Genomic DNA, 24,012 nt, shown 5'->3' on the forward strand with positions numbered 1-24,012 from the left:
CTTAGAAAGCATCACTACAAACAAAGCTAATGGAGGTGATGGAATACCAGCTGAGCTATTTCAAATCCTAAAAGATGATGCTGTTAAAGTGCTGCACTCAATATGCCAGAGAATTTGGAAAACTCAGTGGTGGCCATAGGACTCAAAAGATGAGTTTTCATTCCAGTCCCAAAGAAAGGCAATGCCAAAGAAGCTTCAAACTACTGCACAATTGTACTCAAAATTCTCCAAACCAGTCTTCAACGGTGCGTGAACCGTGAACTTCCAGATGTTCAAGCTGGATTTAGAAAAGGCAGAGGAACCAGAGATCATATTGCCAACATCCGCTGGATCATCAAAAAAGCAAGAGAGTTCCAGAAAAAACATCTATTTCTGCTTTATTGACTATGCCAAAGCCTTCGACTGTGTGGATCACAACAAACTGTGTAAAATTCTTAAAAAGATGGAAACATCAGACCATCTTGCCTGCACCCTGAGATATCTGTATGCAGGTCAAGAAGCAGCAGTTAGAACTGGGCATGAAACAACAGACTGGTTTCAAATCAGGAAAGGAGTACATCAAGGCTGTATGTCACCCAGGTTATTTAACTTATATGCAGAGTACATCATGCGAAATGTTTTGGGCTGGATGAAGCGCAAGCTGGAATCAAGATTGTAGGGAGAAATATCAATAGCCTCAGATATGCAGATGATTCCATCCTTATGGCAGAGAGCAAAGAACTAAAGAACCTCTTGATGAAAGTGAAAGAGGACAGTGAAAAAGTTGGCTTAAAACTCAGCATTCAGAAAACTAAGATCATAGCATCTGGTTCCATCACTTCATGGCAAATAGATGGGGAAACAGTGACAGACTATTTTCTTCGGCTCCAAAATCACTGCAGATGGTGACTGCAGCCATGAAATAAAAGACACTTGCTCTTTGGAAGAAAAGCTATGACCAATCTATAGAGCGTATTAAAAAGCAGAGACATTACTTTGCTAACAAAGGTCCATCAAGTTAAAGCTATGGTTTATCCAGTAGTCATGTATGGATGTGAGAGTTGGACTATAAAGAAAGCTGAGTGCTGAAGAATTGTTACTTTTGAGCTGTGGTGTTGGAGAAGACTCTTGAGAGTCCCTTGCAAGGAGATCCAACCAGTCCATCCTAAAGGAAATCAGTCCTGAATATTCGTTAGAAGGACTGATTCTAAAGCTGAAACTCCAATACTTTGGCCACCTCATGCGGAGAACTGACTCATTGGGAAAGACCCTGATACTGGGAAAGATTGAAAGCAGGAGGAAAAGGGGACAACAGAGGATGAGATGGTTGGATGGCATCACCAACTGAATGGACATGAGTCTGAGTAAGCTCTGGGAGTTGGTGATGGACAGGGAAGCCTGGAGTGCTGTGGTCCATGGGGTCACAAAGAGTCAGACACGACTGAGCGGCTAAACTGAACTGAACTGAACGTCATAGGACATTTAGCTCAGTGATTTCCAGACTTCATTTGGCACCAGAACCCTCTCATCGGCTGAAGTTCTACATAGAAAGGCTGGGCTGGCAGTGGGAGAGGGGCTTTCCTGAGAAGGGTATCCCAGCAAAACCCCCCTTGATCTCCATGGTAAAGTTTGGACACCACTCTCTTGTCCCCTAGACCCACCCGCTACCACCTCCCTCACCACTCTGCAAGTAGAAAGAGACCAGTTTTGCAGACATAACATATATCAACATATACCAACTTCTATACTTTAAGTGCATGCAGTTTATTGTATATCAATTATACATCAATATGGCTATAAAAGAAAGAATTTGGAAACCCTAAGAAACAAACATAAAAGGCAATGTTGTTGTTCAGTCACTCAGTCATGTCCAACTCTTTGCAACCCCATGGACTGCAGCACACGAGGCTTCCCTGTCCTTCTCCATCTCCTGAAGATTGCTCAAACTCATATCTATTAAGTTGATGATGCCATCCAACCATCTCATCCTCTGTCACCCACTTCCCCTCCTGTCTTTAGTCTTTCTCAGCATCAGGATCTTTTCCGGTGAATTGGCTCTTCACATTGGGTGGCCAAAGTATTGGAGCTTCAGCTTCAGCATCAGTCCTTCCAATGAACATTCAGAGTTTATTTCCTTTAGGATTGACTGGTTTGATCTCCTTGCTGTCCAAGAGACTCTCAAGAGTCTTCTCCAGTACCACAGTTCGAAAGCATCAATTCTTTGGTGCTCAACCTTCTTTATCGTCTAACTCTCACATCCGTACACAACTACTGGAGAAACCATAGCTTTGACTGGATGGACCTTTGTCAGCAATAAATAGTGGTTATAACAAGGAAAGCTCTACAGTAAGTCTTGGGATGATATCTGTGCATTATCTACAGGGGCCAGAGGAGGCATCCAGGACAGGATAGACTCCATGTGCCGACAGTACAGGTTTCATAAAGGCACATCATTAAAGCAAAATAAAAAGCCATTATAAACTCTAAGGGGGAGAGTCAACTAAAAATTGATATGTGTTCCAAATAGGATACCAACTAATATTTGGCATGATTTTTAAGACTTGATGGAAAATTTAAAAATATTAATAGAGTCCATCTTGCTTTGATATTAGAACTTCCCTCTGTCATTGACCCAGAGGTCGTGATAGTGAACCTTCACCCAAAAGCTATAATCCAAGCCTGTGCTTGGCCTGGCAGAGAAACATGACACAGTTAAGACAAAAATAAATGCTCTTTACTATTGGGTTGGCCAAAAAGTTCATCCCATCTGTGGAGTGATTGTTCACAGAGTGCCTAAGTGGTGCAAGCTGGGCTGCTTGCTTTGTCTCCTAACCTTGGCTCCTCCCGTTATGTCCTTGCACCCAGGTGTACTTAAGGGAACCTGCACAGGAATAGGAAACGTCCCCTATCTCCCCACCCCCACCTGCTTTACTCTGCATCCTCGACCTCCCTGGCTTTCTCTCGCCAGGGCCCCCATCTTTCACCTTATTTATTTCCGGCCCTGCAGTTGCTATCTGGGTCAGATTTGGGAGCCAGTATTTGCATTTGCCCCTGTCTCAGCCCCCACCCCATATGGCACATTGAAGAATGGGAAAAAGAGCTGCTCTGTACACATAGGTATCTCCTGCCTCTTCCCTCAGCTGCAGAGCTCATTGAGATGTGGTTGCTGGGGCCCTGCCGACTCCCTCAGGGGGCATCATTGCCTCCCTGCCCTCCTGCTGCCTTTACAGTCATGAGTTCAGGCAAGAGCCCACTTGCTCGGCATCTTTCTCCTCGGCCCTGGCTGTCGGTCAGCCTCCCTGAACTAACAGAGGACTGCCTTCCCAGCATTTGTGGCTGGAACACATTCATCACATCTACCACAACCAAGTGCTGCTGTCACACCTCCCTGGCCTGGCTGCATCATCTTTAAGTTGTGGGGAACGTTTATATCTTGACAGTGAGATTGGGTTTCCATCAGTCATATGGTGATTTGTGTGTGTGTTTTAAAATAATTACTCAGACAAAAAGAACAGAATCTCAGTGGTTCTTAAACATCTGAATTAACCATGAGGGAGCTGAAAGCTATGTTGTTTGGGACAAGAGCAGGGTTTTTATTGGATAAGCCCCAGAAGGAACATTAAAAGGCTCCATGTTTTTGTATATTTTGATATAATTGCTCTGTACCTCCATTAGTCCCACTGGAAAATTAGTAAAAAACAGGATCTCCCTTAAAGCCAGATACTACATCCAAATGGAGACTTCCTGAATTAAAGACATCACCAAAACAACGTTAAACGTTGACATTTCCTGATATATCAAATGCCACCCTCTCCTTTATCTTCTCTTTAAACTAGTTTTAAAAAAGCTGTTTTTCCTTTCCAAAACCAGAAGCTCATTTGCTTTTTAAAACCAGTTTGCTTATTTACAGTTAGGACTGATCAAATTTAGAAACAAATACTTTAAGCTGTGGTTTCATTTGTGCTGGTTTCCACGGGAGCCTAGTAAATCCATGTGATATGTGATGCTCAGCCAGAAAAGTGACATCTGTGAGTGACCATGACCACAGCCCATCTGAAACCACCTCTACTCTCCTGCTTCTCTTTCCCAGACAAGCTGATGCGGAGTCAGAGTGTCCGTACTGGTGGGAGCCATGGGGAAGCTCAGCTGATGTCTGTTCTGTGCCTGAGGTGAAAGCTGGTCAGCAAAAGAGACTCTTTTTTTTTTTCTCTCCCTCTTCTGCAGAATCCCAGCCCGGGATTGTTTGCTGTGAAGCACCCTCTGACTTACGTGGAAACCTTGATCGATTACCACCTGTGCTCCCACCCCAAGTACAAGTTCACCAAGGAGTGCCACTGCGGCTCCAGCATCCCCATCACCCAGAAGCAATTTCTCCATCACACGGTAAAGCCATCCCAGGCTCAGCAGCAGAACTGGCCCTGGGCTGCAGGGACCAGGGGGTGGGGGACAAGGAAGTGAGGGGTCACAGCTGGAACTGGGAATAAGAGAGTTTGCAGCCACAGCTGCAGAACAAGGATAGTAACCATGGCACAGGGGCACTGGCATGCCCCAGCTCAAGAGTAGGGCAGGTGGGTTCGCCACACCACCCCTGTCTGCCTGTGCCCACTTCCCAGGCTTCATGTTGGCCCCTTTCAAAATTCTTATTCTCTTTTCCTTTGAAGGCTATGCCTAATATTCATTTTATTCCCACTGTGACCATGTAAGAGAAGTCACATGGTGGTCACAATCCTGGGGTCTGACGTTCTCTCTCTTTGGTCCCTAACAAGGAGAGAAAGGTCAGAAGGGACAAGGTGGTGATGTGACAAACACACAGTGAGAAAGAGGCTCTCCAGAGTCCCTTCTTCCCTGGATAACCAGCCTGACCTCAGTTTCCAGCAACATCTCCTGCAGGTGACCCTCAGCCCTTCCACACTCGACAAAACCCCACCTTAGGTCATCATCTTGGCCCTACTCCCGCCAGCCCCACTTCACACCTCTTCCCACATCACTTTCCTGCCTCTTGGGTGTACAATTCAAGCAATGACCCATGTGGTCCTCACTCCCTTCCCCTTCATCATCCCTGAGTCCAGCCACCCTGGGTCCCACCAGTCTGCTTTACACACCACGTGACTCGCTCTCTTCCACCTGGGTGCCAACACCACACGACTACCACCCCTTACCCCCTGCAGAAGCCTTCCTGCCATTCAAATCTTACCCAGTCCTTCTCCACTTTGAAAGCCATCCATGGTCCCTGCTGCCCATGGGAGGAGCTCCAAGCTCATGAGCTTGGCCCATGAGACCCTTCACAACCAGCCTGCCTTCCTGGCCACATTTTCTGTCAACCCCCATCACACTCCCTGCACTCAGTGACCCCTGATCACACCCCCCTTGGCATCTCAGTGCACTTGCACATGCTCACCGCCCCCCATCCCCACTGCCTGGAAGAGCCTTTGATGAACTGACCCATGCTCTCTAAATGTTGCATTAGCATCACATTCACAGTAATCAAAACAGATCGAGAGGCCTGACCTGCCCCTCCACACCGGGACCCTTGCTTCTCTGCCTCATAAGTCAGGGCACAAACCTCTCCTTCGTCCTGCTTTAATTCCTGCTGCTTCATTGAACACTATTTACTGGAGTGGTTGTCTTTTTTAGCCTCAGAAAAATTCTATTAAGCTTAAATGATAAATCTTGCAGTTCAACTTTAAACACTGAAAATTAGCCAGCTGAGTGAAATTGAAGTGCTTCCTGGACTTTACCTGTGGTCCCCCTGTGCTGGCTCTATTACAGGACATAATACCTGGAGTGATGACCTGGAAGAGGTTCCAGAGCCTGGTGTTCTTATCCCTGCCCGAAACTTCTAAGACAGAGGTGTTGCCGAGGTAAGCCCAGCTCATGTTGCCTCAGAGGGGTATGTGTGCCCCTCAGATTACAGAGATTGTGACCCCGAAAGTTGCCTACCAATAAAATATCAAATCATACTTTTGGTGCATGAGGGAAGTTCGGTAGTCAGAGGGATATGATGATGTGTAACTGATTTTCATCTCTTTATCTTGAGATAAACTTTATTTTTTTTTAACTTTTATTCACATCTAGTTGATTTACAATGGAGAAGGCAATGGCACCCCACTCCAGTACTCTTGCTTGGAAAATCCCATGGATGGAGGAGCCTGGAAGGCTACAGTCCATGGGATTGCAGAGGGTCGGACACGATTGAGCGACTTCACTTTCACTTTTCACTTTCGTGCATTGGAGAGGAAATGGCAACCCACTCCAGTGTTCTTGCCTGGAGAATCCCAGGGACGGGGGAGCCTGGTGGGCTGCCATCTCTGGGGTCGCACAGAGTCGGACACAACTGAAGCGACTTAGCAGCAGCAGCAGTTGATTTACAATGCTATGTTAGTTTCAGATTTACAGCAAAATGACTCAGATATGCATGTATAGATACGTGTATCTATGTAGATATATATAGGTAAATTCTTTTTTTACATTCTTTTCCATTATTGATTACTACAAGATACTGAGTATAGTTCCTGTGCTATATAGAAGGTCCTTGTTGGTTATTTATTTAATATATACTAGTGTGTATATGTTAATCCTAATCTTCTAATTTATCCCTACCCCCTACTTTTCTCCTTTAGTAACCATAAGTTTGTTTTCTATGTCTGTGAGTCTATTTTTGTTTTATAAATAATTTCATTTATATCATTTTTAGATTTCACATACAGGTAATATCATATGATATTTGTCTTGCACTTAGTATGATCATCTCAAGGTCCATTCATGTTGCTGCAGATGGCATTATTTCATTCTTTTTTATGGCTGAGTAATATTCCATGGTATATATCTACAATATCTTCTTTATCCATTTCTCTGTTGATGGACACTTAGGTGGCTTCCATGTCTTGGCTATTGTAAACAGTGCTACTATGAGCTTTGAAGTACACATATCTTTTCTAATTGTGTTTTTTTTCTAGATATTTGCCCAGTTGTGGGATTGTAGGATCATATCATAGCTCTTGAGATAAACTTTTAAAAAAATTAATGTCACAGGGCTTCCCTGATATTCCAGGGATTAGGAATCCTTCCTACCAATGCAGGGACACAGGTTTGATCCCTGATCTGGGGTGATTGCATCTGCTGAGGGACAGCTGAACCCATGTGCCACAACTACTGAGCCTGAACCCTGGAGCCCGTGCTCTGTCCACAACAAGAGAAACCACTGCAACAAAAAGCCCATGCGCTGCAGCTGGAGAATAACCCCCACTCGCCACAACTGGAGAAAGCCCATGTGCAGCAACAAAGACCTGGCACAGCCAAAAACAAATAAATAAATAAATAACTGGGGTTTTTTAGAAAAAAAATTAATGTCACGGTGGATCATTGACCATACTTCAATAAAAGTAGACAACCAGTCCACATAATTCAACTGAAATAATCATGGTTCATTTTCAGCATTTTAGAATTGCCATGATCTACACCCTCCATATCCACACCAAAGGATCCAGGTCTCTCCATGCCCTAGCCTGGCCATTCACCGGGAGGCCCCACAGCTGTCATCGGAGACAGAGCAGGTAGATGAGAATAGTGTTAGACCAAAGAAGGAGGAAATTTAACTAAGCACATTCTTGCTAATTTGCTTAACTAGCACCTCTTCAAAGCCCTAAGATCAAACAACTAGCTGATGCCTTTTCCTTTAGACGCAGCCTGGTCAGTGACCTGCTCCTGAGACCTGGAATTTACTTATTTGGTCCATTGTCCTTACAAATATAGTAAAATGAGTTGCTGGTGAGCAAGCGTGACTAGTACCCCAAGACAATGACCATCATCAGTGACCTATTGCTCAAATCCTTTGATCTGGAGTGTGGCCCACCCCAAGGGGGCAAAGCCCCACCACGGCCCCAGGAGTAGTCAGCTCTGCCTGGGCCTAAGCACTGCCACCAACCAGGGTCAGTGGGTACTTACACCCTGACTTCTGCCAGCGTGTCCTGGTTCCTCGCCATTATCAGAATTCTCCTAGGTCCTCAGGAGCCGTGCGACCTCAGCCACACTCTCTGATCAGCTCTTTGGGCCAGGTCCTCTCATCCAGAACCCAGGCCCATCAGATCTGCTCAGCCTTGACGTTTTCGTTTTAGTAGAAGTAGGAGAAGACGCCCCTGTTGGTCCAGTGGTTAAGAATCTGCCTTCCAGTGCAGGGGACATGGGTTCGATCCCTGGTCTGGGAGCTTGGATCCCACCTGCCACGGGGCAACTATGCCAGTGACGGGGCAACTGTGCCAGTGACCAGGCAACTATGCCGGTGTGCTGCAACTCTTGAGCCCATGCACCACAAGTGGAGGGTCGGTGCACCACAAGGAAAGATCCTGCATGATACAACTAAGATGCAACACAGCCAAATAACAAGTAAATATATATATATTTTTTAAGTAGGAAAGCTCACCCCAGTGTGCACCAACCCCATATGCACTGTCACCCACATATCCCCAGGGATTCAAGAAGGCAATTGAAATCCAGTTTGTGACCCTGGAACCCTTACCTTTACTTCTTCCTCCACTGCCAGCAGAAAAGCTCTTCCTGAATTAATCGAAATCCAGGCTTTTCCACGTGCTGTTCCTTTTGGGTCATTTTTTTCAGTGTGTCTCTACTGCCCTCCTTTGCCTGGAGATGAGCATGAGAGCAAGCAGAGGATGTGGGCCATGGCAGGGGCTCAGAAATGTTAGTTCCTTTTCTGTGAATTCATATTACTGAACCAAACTTGGGTCCGCTCACGCATGCACAGCAAAGCCAGTCTACTGACACGAGGTTGTGATGGAAGTGAAAGTTGCTCAGTTGTGTCCCCATGGACTGTAGCCCACCAGGCTCCTCTGTCCATGGGATTCTCCAGGCAAAAATACTGGAGTGGGTTGCCATTCCCTTCTCCAGGGAATCTTCCCAACCCAGGGATCGAACCCAGGTCTCCTGCATTGCAGGAGGATTCTTTACTATCTGTGCCACCAGGGAAGCCCCAAGAAAGTATTGCAGGCACCAAGAAGGAGAACAAGGCAGCTAAAGCTCAAAAAGCCCAACTCCCCTTGGCTTTCAGGGAAGCATTTTTAAAGCCCAGGTGAGGGAGGGGGATTGCAGGGTGTGTGATCAGTTCACCATACACAGGTCTCTGATTAGGTGATGGTGAGGTTACAGAATGATGTCATGTTGTCAGTTCTCAGGTTACCATAGGTCTGGGGGCTCAGTGGTCATGGTCATCAAATAGTTAACTTCTTGCATTTGGTCGGGGTTTGGCATCTGTAACTCAGGAATGTGCATCAGATACTGTTATCTGGGCATTTCAGAGTGGAGCTATAGCAGAGGACCTAGATAAGGGTCTGTAGCTCACCACTAGCCAGTCGGAAGAAAGTCACACACTCTGCAGCCCTCACCCCAAGTTTTGCCTTTAAAAACTTCCCCCTGAAAACCTTCAGGCAGTTCTGAAGGTTTGGGCACAAGCCACCCTCTTCTCCTTACTGGATCCTGCAGTAAACCTTCCTCTGCTTCAGACTCTGGCATTTTGGGTTGCTTGGCCTCACTGTGCATTGGGTACATGAACTTGTATTTGGTAATATTAGCATATTTCTAAGACCTGAAATCTCCAGAACCTAGGGCTGGAGGGAACAACCTTACAGAGAGAAGGACACTCTGGTGTCTGAGAGACCCAATAGCCCTGTCACCCACTCTGCATCCTTGGGCGAGTCACCCATCCCTGAAGCCCTTGAGCAATGATTTCCTTGTCTATGAAATGGGGACCTGAAGGAGTCCCTACGGAGCACTTATCAGGACTCACGTGGTGCCTCCAGCACTGTCCTTAATAACTCTTCCCACTCCTGCCGTCCCCCACCCACTAAACCTTGCAGTCACTCTGCTGCCACGAGATGGCGATGACCCTCCATCATCTGGACTCAGATCCTCATTTTGCTGAGGAGTGAAGGCACTTCAGAACAGACCCCAGTCATCAGGGAACCAAGCAAAGCTGCGTGGCACCCTCCCCTAGACAGAACATGTAAAATGAGAAATGGTGGGGAGTGCAGATGGCCAGGGTCCACCAGCTGTCAGCAAGCACGGGTCTCAAGAATTAAGACAAAAACATCCTGTGTTTTTTTTTTTCTCCAAAGCTGTGTCCTTGGAAAAATCTCCTGAGGCTATTCTTTCAAAAGGCACTCAGAGTGCAGTTACTTTGGGCTTGAATTAACCATGAATTAAACATGAATTCCACATGAATTAAAGAAAACTCTCCAACTAGGAGTTGTTACCTCCAGCTTCTGTGCTGAGGTACAGAAGCTTGAGTACTCTCCAGCTTGAGTGCTCTGTTGGGCCAATTTGTTTCAAAATAAAGCATAATTGCATGACAGATTATAAAATCAAGAGAGGATTCTTTATTTCTTCATCATGTATTTCCATAATGTAAGACACTAGCTCATGTTTTTGTTTCTAAAAGACTTACAGAATAATAATGGTATTCCTTTTTAACTTCCCACAGACCCACTAATGATACTTCAATTTGCAGTCATTGTGCTTGAATAGATTACCTGTTTCTTAGCTGGTATTTCTCCTGTATTTTTGCCGCTGAGAGTTATCTGTTTTTTATTAAACCATGCAATATTATTTAATGTTTATTTATTCCAAGTCATTTTTGCATTCATAATAATCAAAACAGCTCACTTGGGTTCTTTGCTCCTTAATAAATTCAGAGAGAATTTATTGAGTCTCTCTGACTCCCATGAAATCTGAGTCAGCATCAATGAAGAAATTACCTATTAATAATCCAGAAGTGCCAGACTTTGGGATTTCATAGATGGGTGAAGAGTCCAGAAGAATCTTAGGAACTGACTCACGGTTGTCAGAGTTTTACTTTTCCAAGAAAGGCATGAAACAAAACAAAGCAAAATATACTACTCAAACACCCACTGTCACCACCCTTTCAATTCCAGAGGAACGCATTAACACGTAGAAAAGTAAGAATTTAAAAATTAGATGAGTTTGGTCTCATGAAAAACCTTTAGTTGCTATTCTGTCTTCCAGACCAGCCTGGCCTTGGAAGAGTGGTCCAGGCTCCCACCTTCTTCCACCCCTTCCTCAGATACATGCACTTGGAGATCTCAGTGGGACTGTCCGTTAGAACCTGCATTCTTTGTCATTAAGTCAGTAAATAAGGTTAATCTCTGGGTGGTGGAGGCCAGGTCCCTTTTGCTGAGAAATGGTATTAGAGACCAAAATCTGGGTTCCTGGTGCACACATTGCCCCTGGGGGTGGAGGGGGGTTGTTTCTTGGCCTCCTCAGCAGACAATCCAGAGTGTGGGGAAGTGCATGTATATACACATACTTTCACACATATGTTCATAGCCATACAAAAATGCATGACCACATACATCTATACACGTATGCACATATACACGTGCACATACACACTGTACACACCTATCCCCATTTTGGAAGTCATGAATCTACGCTGGTGCTTATAATCCCAGCCCACACTCATGGAGTTGCTTAGTTATCTGTCTGTTCTTCCTCTGTGAGAACCCTGGCTTCCTAAGACATTTACTCGCTCATTTTTATAGAGTGTTAAAAATAGTTTCAGAATGACTTCACCTATAACCACTTTAAAAAACAAGCATAGTAAATAGAGCTCAAGATTTATTTGAAGTTTTCTCCCTATCCCCATTCTATCCAGGATGTGGATATATAGTCAAATACTATATTTATGAGTTATTTGGATTACTCCTTTTCTCTTTAAGTATTTTTTAATTGAAGTATAATTGATTGACAAAGTTTTAGGTGTACAGCAAAGTGATATAACTATATATATATATATTCTTTTCCAAATTCTTTTTTCTATTATAGGTTATTACAGGATATTGACTATAAGTCCTTCCTTTTCTTCTTTGTTTTTCTTTCTTTCCCTTCCTCTTTCTCTCTTTTTTCCCCTCCACTGTGCTTATGGAATTCATATGAAATTTTATGTGTTTCAGTTTGCTTTCAGTTTAGGGGCATTTCCTCCCTTTCGTTAGAGAAGGAAAGGGCAACCCACTCCAGTATTCTTGCCTGGAGAATCCCATGGACAGAGGAGCCTGGCAGGCTACAGCCCCTGGGGTCACAAAGAGTCAGACATGGCTGAGCAACTCTCACTCACTCACTCCTCCCTTTCATATTGATTTAATTTTATTTTTTGAATATGTAGAACATTAACACACTAACCAAATTCAAAGCTACACAAAAAGTCAAACTCAGACACGTGTCACTCCATCCCACCTCCCTTCTGCCCTTGCTGGTAGCCAGCTCGGTCTAACACCGTTCCGATGTTTCTCTTCGTAATGCTAAACAGAATATATGTATTTTTCATGTTTCCCCTCTTCCTTATTCAAAAAGTGGCACACTGGATAAGCTCTTCTGTATCTTGCTGTTTTCACTTATAACATCCCCTGAAAATCACTCCATATTAGTTGATAAAGATCCTCCTCACTCTTTTTTACAGCTGTAAAAATCATGGGCTGTAGTTGCATTTAACCAAGCCCTATGCTTGGTGGGCCAGGCACATTTTTGCTTATTAAACAAGAAGAAACTTATCTCCAAGACATATCTGCACACATCAAGGAGGCTTCAATTAATCCCCCTGGTGTCCCATCCGTGCCACCTGCAGGGCCGGTAAGAAGGTAAGAAGGTCAGTTTCCTGCCATGGGTCATTTTTTACTCTTTTTTTATGAGACAGCACTCTTCCCAGCTTCTCAAAGCTTATTCCAGAAAATTATTAAAAATGTATATCCATTTGTGACTCTTTCCCTATTCCCTTTGCTGTTGTGTGTTAGTTTTTATTCCTCTAATAGCATTTGAGAGGTTTGTGAGAAGGACTTGAGACCAAAAAAAGGAAAAATTTTTTAAAGGTGAGTGTTTATTCCACCAACTTGAAACAGAAATATTCTGTCAACTTTAAAATTAACAAACTGTTTTTTCCTCCCCATCTCAGTGCTTTTAATGTCCTCAATACCCAGTAATTTTTATGTAAAAGTCTAAAATTATAATACTAAACAATATATAAGGAGGTGGGGAGGAGGTCTGAACTTGAATAAACAACTAAGGAAGAGTATAAATGTGGGAAAAAGTATTAAGAAGAAAAAGTAAACTATCTAGCTGCCCCAGCCCACCTCCACCCCCAGGAAATAAAGTAAGTTTAGATACTACACATTTGAAAATTCTTTTTCTAAGCTCTTGGAAATATCTTATTTAGCACCATTCTCTTGGATTTGACCGGTACCCGTCACAGCCTGCAATGCAGGAGACCCAGGTTCAATCTCTGGGTCAGGAAGATCCCTTGGAGTAGAAAATGGCAACCCACTCCAGTATTCTTGCCTGGAGAATTCCATGGACAGAGGAGCCTGGCAGGCTACAGGCCATGGGGTCACAAAGAGTCGGACACGACTGAGCGACTAATACTTTCACTTTTTACTTTCATCATCACCACCCACCCCCCCGCCTTTACCTCTAGGGAGACATGGGTGGGTTTCCAGGGGTGAAGAGCATAAATGGTAGCATATGCTCTTGGATGGTAGCATCCATGGTATTTTATGGTAGCATAAAATACCAAAGGTAAAATAAAAGTGCTTTAGAAGATTGTATAAAGACCGTGAGACTACTAATGTGGTCACATATCCTTGGCTGCTCTGTGATTTTTCCACAGCTGTGATTCCTTCAACTTAGTCATGCTGCCTGTCGACGTCCCTGCTGTTCTTGACGCCTTGCCGGAAGAAGACAGGATAGAGACAGTTGAACGGTACTTTTTTACCTGTGGTCTCACTGTCTATGTTCCGGAAACATGCCAGGTGCTCTGAGAGATTTCCAAGGAGCACACAGCACCTGAGCTTGCAGCCCCACCAAGACACGGCTGACACCCAGCCACACCCTCAGCAGATAAGATGCTGGATTTGTGGTGGAGAATAATAGTCTCAGGTCTCAAACTGGCTGACCTTTCAGTGCTGCAGGTGCTCAGGGAGGGGCGAGCAGAGTGGGTGCTAAGTGGGCTTCCAAGGCTGCAGAATCGCATGCACTTGGGTTAGTATTCAGAGGGCAGGTAGGATTTGGAGGGGCAAAAGAAATATAGCCCCCACCCCAAACAAAATATTTTTAAAAGAAAAGTCAAAAACAAAAATTTTAAGGAAAAAGGGGAAAAAAGAAAACCCAGAACCCCCCAAAGTAAATAAAAAAACAAACAAAAAAATTAAGGAAAAGAAAAATAGCTTCCAAACGAAGGCACTTAAATTTGATTTTATTGATGAGCATCCAACATCCAGTGAGAATGTGTCCTTGAATCTGCTGTGGCCACGCCCGCTATGGCTCTTCCCAGGTGGTGCTAGGGGTAAAGAACACATCTGCCAGTGCAGGAAACTTGAGACGTGGGTTTGATCCCTGGGTCGGGATGATCCCCTGGAGAAGGAAATGGCAACCCACTCCAGTATTCTTACCTGGGGAATTCCATGGACAGAGGAACCTGGCAGGCTACAATTCATGAGGTTGCAAGGGTCAGACACAACTGAAGCGACTTAGCACAGCACGCCCGCTTTAATATTTCTTCCTGTAAATAACCAGTGAGTGAAGTACTAAATATTGGTTTTTGTGAGACCTGCCCACAAGCAGTGGTACTTGGCAATACTTGGACGTCTGAAGCTTAGAACCCAGGTCTGAACAGGGAAGTTGAGTGTCTGCTACTCGAACCCCAGAGCATGAGGGCATTTCCTGAGGATGCTGCAGCCAGGTGGGTGGCCGGGGTGACACACGGTTACTTGACGTTCAGTTTGGGGAGGCAGGTGAGGAGATGCTCTGCAGACCCTTCCCCATTCAGCACTGATATTCAGACTCATGAGTCAATTTCCTCACTAATGTGCAGACTCATGAGTCAGTTTCCTCATCTTTGAAATGAGAATAGTAGTACCTACTTCACAGGGGTTGTCAATTAAGGAAGATGAGGAGGAGGTGGAGGAGGGTAGTTGTAACAGTAACATTTACAGAGCATTAAATATGAAGTCAGGCCCAGCACTTGGCAAGAGTTTCATTCACTCCAACAATGAGGTCTTCTTATTTTCCATACTTTGGAGATGAGGAAACTGCTAACGGGAAGCAGTTTTGCAAATCACTGTCTTGTAAATCACCAGCATCGAGATTGGCACAGAGCTTGACACAGAGCAGCTGCTTAGCAAAGATTAGGCGATCGGAGTGACTTTGTGCAGTTTTCAAGGATGTTTTCCCAAACACAATATGGCTCTGCCCACCTTTGTTTATGTTTTGCTGTGAGGAGAGGGTTCCTGTTTGTAATTCTAAATTTTGAAGCCTCTGTTGATCTTGGAGGCATTTCTCTTTGAGTGTAGCAGAGACAGCCACTCAAAAGAATTGTCTCTTCTACAGAAATAGGATTGTTGAAACCGGAGGCTCAGTGTCACCTGAGTTAGGTCATCCATGTGACTCAGCCTTTACCAAGAGGGCAGGAGAAGATGTGAGATGTCCTCCTGAGGGCAGGACCAGGATGGAGTGGGTTTATCTCCTGCAGACTCTCTCCCTGCTTCCTGGAGCTGGAACTCACACTTGCAGTGACCCAGCTGTAACTATTAAGCAACCAAGCACCAGGCCAGGGGTCCACAAACAGCCAAATCTGGCCTACCACCTATTTTTGCAAAACATCTGCTTGATTGAAACACAGCCACACTCATTCATTGGAATGTTTTCCATGACTCCTTTCATGCTGCAACAGTGTGCGTGCATGCTAAGTCACTCAGCGTGTCCAACTCTTTGTGACCCCACAGACTGTAGCCCACCACACTCCTCTGTCCATGGGATTCTCCAGGCAAGAATACTGGGGTGGGGTGCCATTCTCTCCTCCAGGGGATTTTCCTGACCCAGGGATCAAACCAGTGTCTCTTACGGCTCCTGCATTGGCAGACAGATTATTTATCGCTAGCGCCACCTGGGAAGCTAATTGTAAAAGAGACCCACTGAGGCCTTTACTCAAAAAGTTTCCTGACCCTTGCTGTAAGGGGTAGCAGACCTCAATATAAAAATAACCTCAATCCCTGTAATTTCTTCTCTCACCTGTAGATTATTTAGAAGCATATTGTTTTCTTTTTAAAGCAGTTGTGGATTTTTTGGTTATCTTCTTTGCTATTGATTTCTAATTGAATTCCATTGTGGTCACAGAACATTCTCAGAATGATTTCAACCTTTTGAAATATTCATGCTTTCCTTACAGTCCAAGATACGGTCAGTATTGGTAAATGTTGCATGTACACCTGCAAACAATATGCATTCTGTAACCCCATTTTTCCTTTTCTTGGGGATGGTTTTGATCACCGCCTCCTGTATACTGTTATGAACTTACGTCCATAGTTCTTCAGGCTGTCTATCTACCAGATCTAAGCCTTTGAATCTATTCATCACCTCCACTGTATAATCAAAAGGGATTTGACTTAGGTCTTACCTGAAGGGTCTAGTGGTTTTCCCTACTTTCTTAAAGTTAAGCCTGAATTTTGCAATAAGGAGCTCATGATCTGAGTCTCACAGTCAGTCAGCTCCAGGTCTATAGAGCTTCTGCATCTTCCACTGCAAAGAACGTAATCAATCTGATTTCAGTATTGACCATCCAGAGATGTCCATGTGCAGTCATCTCTTGTGTTATTGGAAAAGGGTATCTGCTATGACCAGCTGAAGAAAGAAGAAAAGCGAGAGGCAGGGGAGAAAGGGAAAGATTACTCAGCTGAATGCAGAGTTCCAGAGAATATCAAGGAAAGAGAAGAGGGCCTTCTTAAATGAACAATGCAAAGAAATAGAGGAAAACAATAGAATGAGAAAGACTAGCGATCTCTTCAAGAAAATTGGAGATATCAGGGAATACTTCATGCAAGGACGGGCACAATAAAGGACAGAAACAGTAAGGACCTAACAAAAGCAGAAGAGATTAAGAAGAGGTGGCAAGAATACACAGAAGAACTATACAAAAAAGTCTTAAAGACCCAGATAACCATGATAGCATAACCATGATGGTGTGGTCACTCACCTAGGACCAGACATCCTGGAGTGTGAAGTCAAGTGGGCTTTAGAAAGCATTATTACAAACAAAGCTTGTGGAGGTGATGGAATTCCAGCTGAGTTATTTAAAATCCTAAAAGATGATGCTGTTAAAGTGTTGCACTCAATATTCCAGCAAATTTGGAAAACTCAGCAGTGGCCACAGGGCTGGAAAAGGTCAGTTTTCATTCCAAAGATGGGCAATGTCAAAGAATGTTCAAACTACCAGACAATTGTGCTCATTTCACATACTAGCAAGGTTATGCTCAAAATCCTTCAAGCTAGGGTTCAACAGCATGTGAGCCAAGAACTTGCACATGTACAAGCTGGGTTTAGAAAAGGCAGAGGAACCAGAGATCAAATTGCCAATATTCATTGGAGAAAGCAAGGGAATGCCGGAAAAATATCTGCTTCATTGACTATGCTAAAGCCTATGACTTTGTGCACCACAGCAGACTGTGGAAAATTCTTAAAGAGATGGGAGTACCAGACCACCTTCCCTATCTCCTGAGAAATCTGTATCTGGGTCAAGAAACAGCAATTAGAACCAGACATGAAACAACTGGTTCAAAATTGGGAAAGGAGTATGACAAGGCTGTATATTGTCACCTTGCTTATTTAACTCCTATTCAGAGAACATCATGCAAAATTCCAGGCTGGATAAATCACAAGCTGAAATCAAGATTACCAGGAGAAATATCAACAACCTCAGATATGTAGATGATACCACTCTAATGGGAGAAAATTAAGAGGAATAAAAGAGCCTCTTGAGGAGGGTGAAAGAGGAAAATGAAAAAATCTGGTTTGAAACGCAGTATTAAAAAAATTGAGATCATGGCATCTGATCCCATCACTTCATGGTAAATAGAAGGGGAAAAACTGGAAGCAGTGACAGGTTTTATTTTCTTGAGCTCCAAAATCGCTGTGGACGGTGACTGTAGCTGTGAAATTAAAAGACGCTTGCTTCTTGGAAGGAAAGCTATGACAAACCTAGACCGTGTATTGAAAAGCAGAGACATCACTTTGCCAACAAAGGTCTGTATAGTCAAAGCTGTGGTTTTTCCCAGTAGTCATGTATGGCTGTGAGAGTTGGACCATAAAGAAGGCTGAGCACCAAAGAATTGATGCTTTCGAACTGTGGTTCTAGAGAACGCTTCAGAGTTCCTTGGACAGGAAATCAGACCAGTCAATCCTAAAGAAAAGCAACCCTGAATATCCATTGGAAGGACTGATGACGAAGCTGAAGCTCCAATACTTTGGCCACCTGATGCAAAGAGCCGACTCATTGGAAAAGACCCTGACGCTGGGAAAGATTGAGGACAGGAGGAGAAGGGGGTGACAGAGGATGAGATGGTTGGATGGCATCATCAACTCAATGGATATGAGTTTGAGCAAACTCCAGGAGATAGTGAAGGTCAGGGAAGCCTGTTCTGCTGCAGTCCATAGGGTCACAAAGAGTCGGACATGACTTAGCCACTGAACAACAACAACTATAACAACAAACCCCATTTTTAAACTTCTTGTTATTCTCTGCTTATAAATAACCATTCCTACTGTTGTTTTTAATAGAAAGCTATTTATCAGTCTTATACTTTCTTTAATGTAGATCCAAGAAGTATAGGTGTGATTAATGTTGAAGGAATCATGTAACTCTTAAATGATTGCAGTACTTTTCTATTTTCTTCCTTTCAGTGAGCTCTGTGAACAGAGTATGGACATTATGCTGACTCCAGAAATGATCGAAGCGGAATTCCCAATGCTGGATTACAGGGACACCAAGAAAGAGAAGTAAGTGAATGCTTTATGCCTTAGGAAGAGGTAGCCCAGGATAAAATTTGTCCTACATGACATACAGAACTGTTTGAATCTAAAAACATGTCCAAAGAGACACGTTTCCAGTGCTTTAGGTATTTAGACATGTATCCTATTTACCACCCATGCCACCTCCAGCCTCGTTGCTTATCTTCAGTCACTGGGCCTCAGTCTCCCCATTCAGAACGTGCAGAAAACAAAACCTCTCTCCCGGGCGGTTGTGAAGATTCCATGAGATGCCAGTGTGAGGACACCTCTCCGGGTGCTTGCTCTACACATGTGAACCCTTTCCTGCATCTCTGAATCAGGGACAGCTAGCTAGGCAGACAACACCATCATCCTTCAGAACTTGGTTTTGAAGAATACTTTGGTAAAGGAAATAACCACTAGAGTTCATATGGTTTGTAAGTTTGAAATTCCAGATATCCTTTTAGAATTATTTAAGTCTTTTTAAATTATTAAAATGTTAGAAAATATAGAAAAATATAAAGAATGAAATAAAACAATAATCCTACCACCCAGGGTCAGTACCTTGTACATTTTGGTATGTGGTCTTCCAAGTATTAATACTTTAATTATTTAAATAACTCACAAACACCTACTGTATTTTGTTAAACTGTATATACAATCGTCCCACAGTATCCATGGGGGATTGGTTCCAGGACACCCCTCAGCCTGGGTACTAAAATCTGTGGATGCTCAAGTCCTTTATGTAAAATGGTGTAGAATTTGCATATAACCTATACACATCCTCCTATACTTTAAATCATCTCTGCATTACTTATAATACCTCATCCAGTGTAAATGATTTTTAAATAATTTTCAGCATGCAGCAAATTCAAGTTTTGCTTTTGGAACTTTCTCATATTTTTTTCCACCTGGGGGTTGGTTGAGTCTGAAAATGCTGGACCTATGGACACAAAGGGCCAACTGTATGTGTTTAAGTGAATTCTATCATATTGTTCGTATTGTTTTATCTTCTAGACTTTCATTTAGCATATTATCATATGTTTATAAATATAGATATCCGTCTTTATATCTTACTGGTAGATATACCATCATGTGCTAACCGATCTTTCTACTGATGATCATGTCAGCTCTTCAGTGTCTTGCTCTTGCCAGTAGGGCTTCGGCAAATTTCCTAGTGCCATAATTCCTTGCAAACTTATCAAACTGTCTCCTTAGGATAAACTTTGAAACATAAACACTAAATCCATGTTCATTTTAAGGTTTTAATACATAGTGCTTTGCGCCATCCAGGAAAATATCAACAAACATCCTACCAGCAGAGGTCAGGATGCCCACAATCAAATGCCCTGAACAACGTGGATATTATCAGACGTTTTTTTCTTCTTTTCCAATATGATAGGTTTTTAATGACCACATTATTGTTTTAATTTTAACTTCTTCGTTTATGAGTGATGGTAAAAATTTTCCTACACTTACCAAATATTTTTCTTCTTTTATCTGGGGCTCTTTTGCCTATATTGCAGAAAGTCTTTATGTTATTCTTATTTATAAGAATGCCTCATATATTAAGGATAATTACCCTTCCTTGTGTATGCTGTAAATTTTTTAGCTTGTCTTCTTTGTTCAGGGTGTTTGGAGGAGGCCCTGCCTTTTCAGAAAGGAATGCCCACATATCTTAGAGGAGCAAGGGGTTCCTTTGGTTCATTTGTAATAGTAACAGAAACCTATAGCAAACCAGCACTTCTCAGAAAGTAGATTAGCAGCTTCTAAAACAAAATTTAGGGGAAAAAAATTTTAATAGAATTTCAGTGAGCATCTGTTTTAATCAGCTATTTAGCAACAAAATATGCTATACTACATAGTACATCTGACGCCTCAACAAAGAGATGCACTTTGCATTTTGTTTCAGGTTTCAAACATATGGCTAAGAGTTTTAAATAAAACCTTTTTTTTTCAGTTTGAAAAACTGAAAAACTACCCATGGACTTAGAACAGTTTGCCCCATGAGCAGGGTAATACCCAATACCTCATTGTTTACTTGCTGTTTCACCTGGTTTTTTCACCATTTTGACTACAGAAAGTAGTATCAAATGCCATTTGATTATCAAATGAGTATTAAATGAAATAGAACTTATTACTTTATATATCTTCACCCAAAGAAAAAAATTCCCTCTTCTTTTTTAATGTATTTCAGCCACTTTACCAAAAAAAAAAAAACAGAAAAAACAACAATAACTCTAAGCATTTTCTGCATACCAAGTTATTTTTTTTTCAAAATACACATACATTTCACACATTTTCAATAAATAGATCCATGGCATTTTGAATTCACCTATTTTGCAGTTTAAATTATTTTTGTACATTTTTTCATGTGCCAAAATTATCAATATAATTATCAGTTTATTGGCTGTATAGTATTCCAATGATATCTCACAGATGATTTTTTTCAAAGTTTTATTGGAGTATAGTTGATTTACAATGTTGTATTAGTTTAAGGTGTACAGCACAGTGATGTGTGTATATGTATATATATAAATATGAAATATGGGGAAGGAAATGGCAGCCCACCCCAGTATTCTTACCTGGAAAATCCCATGAACAGAGAAGCCTGGTGGGTTACAGTTCATGGGGTCCAAAGAGTCAGACACAACTTATCAATTCAACCACCACCACTGTGTGTGCTAAGTCGCTCCAGTCATGTCCAACTCTGTCGGACCCTATGGACTGCAGCCCACCAGGCTCCTCTGTCCATGGGATTCTCACGTATGTGTGTGTATCTGTTTTTTTCAGATTCTTTTCCCTTATAGGTTATTACAAGAGATTCAGTTCTGAAATTCTCTCCCTGTATACCAAGCATGACCCGATGCTCAGTTCTGTCTTTTCAGTCCTTACTTGTGCCTTTTTTCACCTCCTTCAGCTTCAGCTGGAAGCAGACAGAGTGTCAGACAGACACACATGAGAGCTTGGACAGACGGACAGAAATAAAAAACACATCAGTGATACTTAATGTCCCCATGAAGACTGCTGTCAATTTGGTTTCTGGAAAATACTTATTTTCATGGATGCAAAGAATCATCTGCTCTTTCTTGAAGGCTGTAATCAACCCAAGAGCTTCCTTGCTATCTTGATGGTGATCTCACCCTCTCAAGACCTACTAAGGAGAATTATATTGCAAAATACCCAAGAAACTGTGTGAGTGACTTTAGTTGTTGACACATCATTCAGCTCCCCTTAGATTATCACAATATCACTCAGCCATTAACATATTTAAGGGCTGACATGAACTATGTATTTTTAGATGGATTTCATAAAGTGGTGCCAATTAATTTTTTTAATTATATGCATTAGGGAAGTTTTAATTTTCTCATTTTGAGATACTTCTCCTTTTTCAAAACTTTCAGGCATTTGCCAAAACTTTAGGAAGTTTCACTCTCCTTAGGAAATATTTCACAAGCACTTAATTTTATTTTTTGAAGTATAGTTGAGTTACAATGTTGTGTTAATTTCTGCTGTACAGCAAAGTGATTCAGTTATACATATATTCTTTTTCATATTCTTTTCTATTATGGTTTATCATAGGACATTGAGTATAGTTCCCGTGCTGTACAGAAGGACCTTGTTTGTCCATTCTCTACATAATGTTTGCATCTACTAACCCCAAATTCCCGGTCCATCCCCCCCACCCCCTCCCCCTTGGCAACCGCAGATCTGTGAGTCTGTTTCTATTTTGTAAATAAGTTCATTTGTATTAATTTTTTATGTTCCACATGTGAGTGATATCATATGGTATTTGTCTTTCTCTCCTGACTTCACTTAGTATAATAATCTCCAGGTCCATCCATGTTGCTGCAAATGGCATTATTTCATACTTTTTATGGCTGAGTAATATTCCAGTGTGTATACGTACCACATCTTCTTTATCCATTCCTCTGTTCATGGACACTTAGGTGGCTTCCATGTCTTTGCTATTGTCAATAGTGCTGCTGTGAACACAGAGGAGAAGCACTTAATTTTGTCTTGAATTTTTCTAACTGGACAGATCATATAGCTGAGCTCACCATCCTTAGACATCTGTGCTTTCAACCAAATACACTAATCCTGTCCTCCCAGGTATTTGGAAAGTTCTACCCTTCACCATGCCAGCAACATCCAGGCTCCACATCAGCCACTCCTCCACCCAGGTGCAGAATCCTCCTTCTTGAGTCCCCTGTTCCAGAGCCATTGTCAGAGTCAGAGATACTGTGTGTCCACTTTACTCATAAACATAAAGAATCAGCTCCTGCCCACTGAGCATTTAGAACCCATCATGCCGGGATGTCCATGCATAAGTTCTCATTTCTCTTTGCAACAATCCTCAGAGATGGGAATTCCCACCACGTGTACCTCTGGAAACGGAGGCTGAGAGTTTAGGTCACTTGGCTCTGCTAAGAACCTAGTGCAACTGAGACAGGAAATCGGGTTGGAATCACCTTCAGCCAGGTGTTTTCACTGGTAACTAAATGATCACAAAGTATGGTTTATACTGTGTTTGTGTATAAACAGCTCCTCCCATCTTCATGAGGCATCACTGGTGACACTGGGCCCAGAAGCAGGGTGGTGATGGGTGAACTGAAGTTTTAAGAGGTGCCCTGATGTGTCCGCATCGGGTTTGTGTTTTATATATATATATCTATTTAGAGAGGTGAAAGACCAAGCACAGCCAACGGAGAAGGCAGGAGAGAAGGTGCTCGAAGAGATGAAGAACCTGCGGAGCAAAGCGCTCAGCTCCTACCTGATCCTAGAATGAAAACCACCAGGAGACCAGTGCCTCTCACTTCCTTTCTGCAGGTCACCATGGTCCTCTGTGTCTGCTTATGTTCCGGCCATTTGGGGAATTAAAGTTTTAGAGAAAAGACTGAAATATAGATGATGTACATATTTTAAACTTATAGTTTTTTCTTTTAAGAAATAAAATGTTGTTAGTATGATGGCAGTGTTTGGAGCTTCTTGCTGCAAGATTTAGTGTGGGCACAAAGGCTTCCAAGTCCTGAGAGGCTGGGAGCCCTTTGGAGGGGCCAGAGGCTGGAAGAGCTGGGGAGGGGTTGCACCCCCACCAGCTCCCATGGCCACTGAGCACCCCTGACTCTGACTTTGGGAACTGCTCCCAGAAAGAGCAGTGCTGGTGAGGACACCAGCTCCTAAGCAGCCGTGTGGCAGCAG

The 24,012-nt window shown here is 42.9% G+C and overlaps 1 protein-coding gene across 4 annotated transcripts in view; it reads left to right on the forward strand.

Moving 5' to 3' along the window:
* The window catches only part of CFAP221 (cilia and flagella associated protein 221), a 133,843-nt gene extending 110,058 nt beyond the window's left edge, over positions 1 to 23,785 (forward strand). The window contains exons 20-24 of one of the 4 annotated variants that reach the window (XM_027562442.1): positions 4,204 to 4,362; positions 5,749 to 5,840; positions 13,661 to 13,753; positions 18,724 to 18,819; positions 23,491 to 23,785. In XM_027562442.1, the coding sequence (XP_027418243.1) occupies positions 4,204 to 4,362; positions 5,749 to 5,840; positions 13,661 to 13,753; positions 18,724 to 18,819; positions 23,491 to 23,599 (549 nt within the window). In that variant the 3' untranslated portion in view covers positions 23,600 to 23,785. Of the gene's footprint in view, positions 1 to 4,203; positions 4,363 to 5,748; positions 5,841 to 13,660; positions 13,754 to 18,723; positions 18,820 to 21,730; positions 22,287 to 23,490 lie in introns of those variants that run through there. The other 3 variants (XM_027562421.1, XM_027562452.1, XM_027562432.1) reach the window with 3 other exon arrangements.
* Positions 23,786 to 24,012: the final 227 nt, after the last annotated feature.

The sequence above is a fragment of the Bos indicus x Bos taurus genome, chromosome 2 (genome assembly GCF_003369695.1).
Source record: "Bos indicus x Bos taurus breed Angus x Brahman F1 hybrid chromosome 2, Bos_hybrid_MaternalHap_v2.0, whole genome shotgun sequence".
NCBI lineage: Eukaryota > Metazoa > Chordata > Mammalia > Artiodactyla > Bovidae > Bos > Bos indicus x Bos taurus.